General features: G+C 63.0%; 1 protein-coding gene across 1 annotated transcript in view; it reads left to right on the plus strand.

Annotated features, from left to right (window-relative positions):
* Positions 1-235: 235 nt before the first annotated feature.
* The window catches only part of SNORC (secondary ossification center associated regulator of chondrocyte maturation), a 6,221-nt gene continuing 3,493 nt past the window's right edge, over positions 236-2,963 (plus strand). Inside the window, exon 1 of the mRNA XM_004701683.3 lies at positions 236-308. Coding sequence (XP_004701740.1) covers positions 236-308 — 73 coding nt within the window. The remainder of the gene's footprint in view (positions 309-2,963) is intronic.

Here is a 2,963-nt window from a genome sequence, read left to right on the forward strand (position 1 = left end):
ATTTCCTCTCTCCCCTCACAGGGCAGGGCTGAGCCTAACGGTCTGCTGTGTGTATGTGTATGTGTGTGTGTGTGTGCACCCGCTCGCACGGGTGTGGGCGGGCACACTGTCCCAGGAGGACAGGGTTGGCATTGATGAAAGCCCGCCCCAACCCTCTGATGCCTCCTTCCCTCTGCCCCACGTTAAAACCAGCTCCGTCCTCCGTGCAGCCCACTGGCCGGCGCTCCCCAGCACCATGGAGTCCCGTCCAGCCCTTCGCCTACTGCTGCTGCTCCTCTGGGGGGTCCTGGCCCCCGCTGTGCTCACAGGTGAGGGCTGTGATGTCGTTTGGGCCTAGCCAGCCTGGGGCATCTCAGGGCAGGGGTGGCTCTGGGGACTCAGCAAACTGGCCCTGGGGCAGGCCAGCAGCAGCTGCATAGGCTGTCTCAGGGAATAGTCGGGGACTGGGATGGTGGCCTCTGAGGTTGGGGTGACTTGGTAGCAGAGTCTAGGATGTTTAGCACTTGGAGAGAGCCATGGGGCTTATTCTAGCTACCTAAAATTGAAGGGTCAGGAGGGGCAGCAGGCACCGGGCAAGGGGCCGAGGGGCTGGAGGCCCAGCGTCTGTGCTGACAACCCCCAAACTCGAAGCCCTGTCCTGACTGTCCCAGTGTTCAGTGAGGACTCTGGGTGAAGGTCTGACCTAAAGGGGACACGGCAGGCTCCGGGCAGCGGCTCCTGGGTCCAGAGGCCACCGGCATGGCAGTGGGGTCTACTCGGATGTAAAAGTGGGGGCAGGGGGTCAGGGCGTCCTGCTCCTGGTGGGCAGGGGCAAGGGCTCTGCAGGGGAGCCTGCAGCCTGGCTTTGGGAGGCAGACCGTGGTGTTTGTGAGGACAAAATGCAGTGAGCTGTGGGGGCCCTGGAGGCTGGCCTGGACTGGTCCCAGAACAGCTTTAGGCCGATTGGTCGCCTCCTGGCTTGTCCCCCCTGCTGTCCCTTGGCCTCTCTGTGTAGGCGACACCTCACAGCTGAACAGGTAGGAACTGAGCCACCTTGGCCCACAGGCTGAGAGGTCCCGGCTGGTGCCCCAACCCAGGAATGGGGCCCAGGCCTCCGGGGTCTGGTGGCGTCATCATGGCTGGGCTGTGAAGCAGGGGTGCTGGCTGCTGTCATCCCACCCTGCTCTGCCTGCCCTGCCCCCTGCAGTCAGCTCTGCCCACCCAGGCTGGTGGGATCAGTCGGAGGCCAGCATGGTGGACGGGCTGGGTGTCTACAGGAATGCTCTGGGGACACCTGGTGCCAGCTTCACCCGGCCTCACCTCACTGCTCCCTCCGTGTGTCCTCCCAGGGGCGGGCAGGCCCTGGTGGGCAGGGCGCCCGGACCCTGCCCCTCCTCATCCACCAAGACTCCAGTCAGCTCCTTGGTGTGCTTGGTGGTCCCCAAGACCCTGCCCTCAGCTCAGCAGAGAAGGCAAATAAAGAGTGTGTGTGTGGTGATGGTGGTGGTGGTGGGGGGGAGGGTTAGCGGTGACAGACAGCAGGGACAGAGAGGCCTGAGACCTGAGTCCCAGGCCGGGCCTGTGACCTCCCTGCCAGTTGTCAGTGGCCGCAGCTCCTGGGCTGGGGGCCGACCAGGTTGGCGGGGCGGGAGGCCAGGGCCGGCCTGAAAGGGCCCTTCACACCGCACAAAGGCCGCCTGTGAGCCGGGCGCCTGGCCTCAGGGCCTGTGGTCAGGCTGAACGTTAGACAAACTTATTTACGAAAGGCAGGGTGCAGGGGGGACATGCTGGGGACCCAGGGGCCTGGTCTCAGCCCAGCCAGTGGTGGCAGTGGCAGGGGAAAGGGGGTGGTTGTGCACCTCCGAGTGTCCCCTGCTCATGGCCTGGTCCCCCTCAGCTTGCCTGGTGCAGGCCCCTCTGAGGAGTGTTCCTATCCCCTCCCCACACTCCTCGGATGGGCTGCCTGCTGGCAGATTTACCACCCTGTCCCGCCCACTGCCTTCCAGAAGGCTGGTGCTGGGCAGGGGCTGGTCACTCCCTGACATTATATTTATTTCCCTTCTGACTCCAGGACAGAAAGCAAGCAAGAAAACCAATGTTCGCGGGTCGAAGCCGACTCTGGCGACCGTGTGGGACAGGGTAACCCGTCCCTCCCTGTGGGTTTCTGAGACTACCATTCTTCATGGGAGTAGAGAGCCTCGTCTTTCGCTAGAGCAGTGGTTCTCAACTTTCCTCATGCTGCGACCCTTTAATACAGTTCCTCGTGTTGCGGTGACCCCCAACCATAAAATTATTTCATTGCTATTTCATCACTGTAATTTTGCTAATTGTGAATCAGGTGACCCCTGTGAAAGGGTCGTTTGACCCCCAAAGGAGTCTCGACCCACAGGTTGAGAACCCCTGCTCTACTTGACCCAGCCTGCTGTCTTCCGCTAGGGGCCGTCCAGGCTACCAGCACCGACTCTGGCTCCCGGCCCAGGTTTGCAGGGATGGCGCCTGGGCCCGGGCTCAGGTCACTTCCATTCCAGCCTGCCAGGGTCTCCCAGGGTGGCCACTGCAGCGGACACCCGGGTGGCTGTGGCACCTAGGCCTGGCACGAGACAGACACCCATTTCGCCTCAATCAGGAGAGTGGGGCAGAAAGGTGGAAGAGGCTGCCGGGCCCGGGCCCCAGAGTGGGAGAGCAGTGGGCTAGGCTGACCCAACCCCTCTGAGGTGGAAGCTAAGGGGTCGGCTATCAGACTTCAGGGTCTGGTTGGGGCTGGGGAAGGAGTGAGGTTGGGGAGGGTGGAGGGCCTGGGCAGGCTGGAGGGGGCAGGTAGCATTCTGTGGGAGTGGCAGAGAGGGGCTGGGCATGCCTCCAGTTGCCCCCAGCATTGCCTGTCCCCAGACAGCTCCCATCAGGCCAAGGGCAGTGAGCTTGAGCTTCCTGTCCTCTCAGGGGCTGAAGGGTCTGCTAGCCCCCTGTTGAGCTCGGGGTCAGCT

The sequence above is a fragment of the Echinops telfairi genome, unplaced genomic scaffold (genome assembly GCF_000313985.2).
Source record: "Echinops telfairi isolate 266 unplaced genomic scaffold, ASM31398v2 ScPeMD7_3;HRSCAF=10, whole genome shotgun sequence".
Lineage (NCBI taxonomy): Eukaryota > Metazoa > Chordata > Mammalia > Afrosoricida > Tenrecidae > Echinops > Echinops telfairi.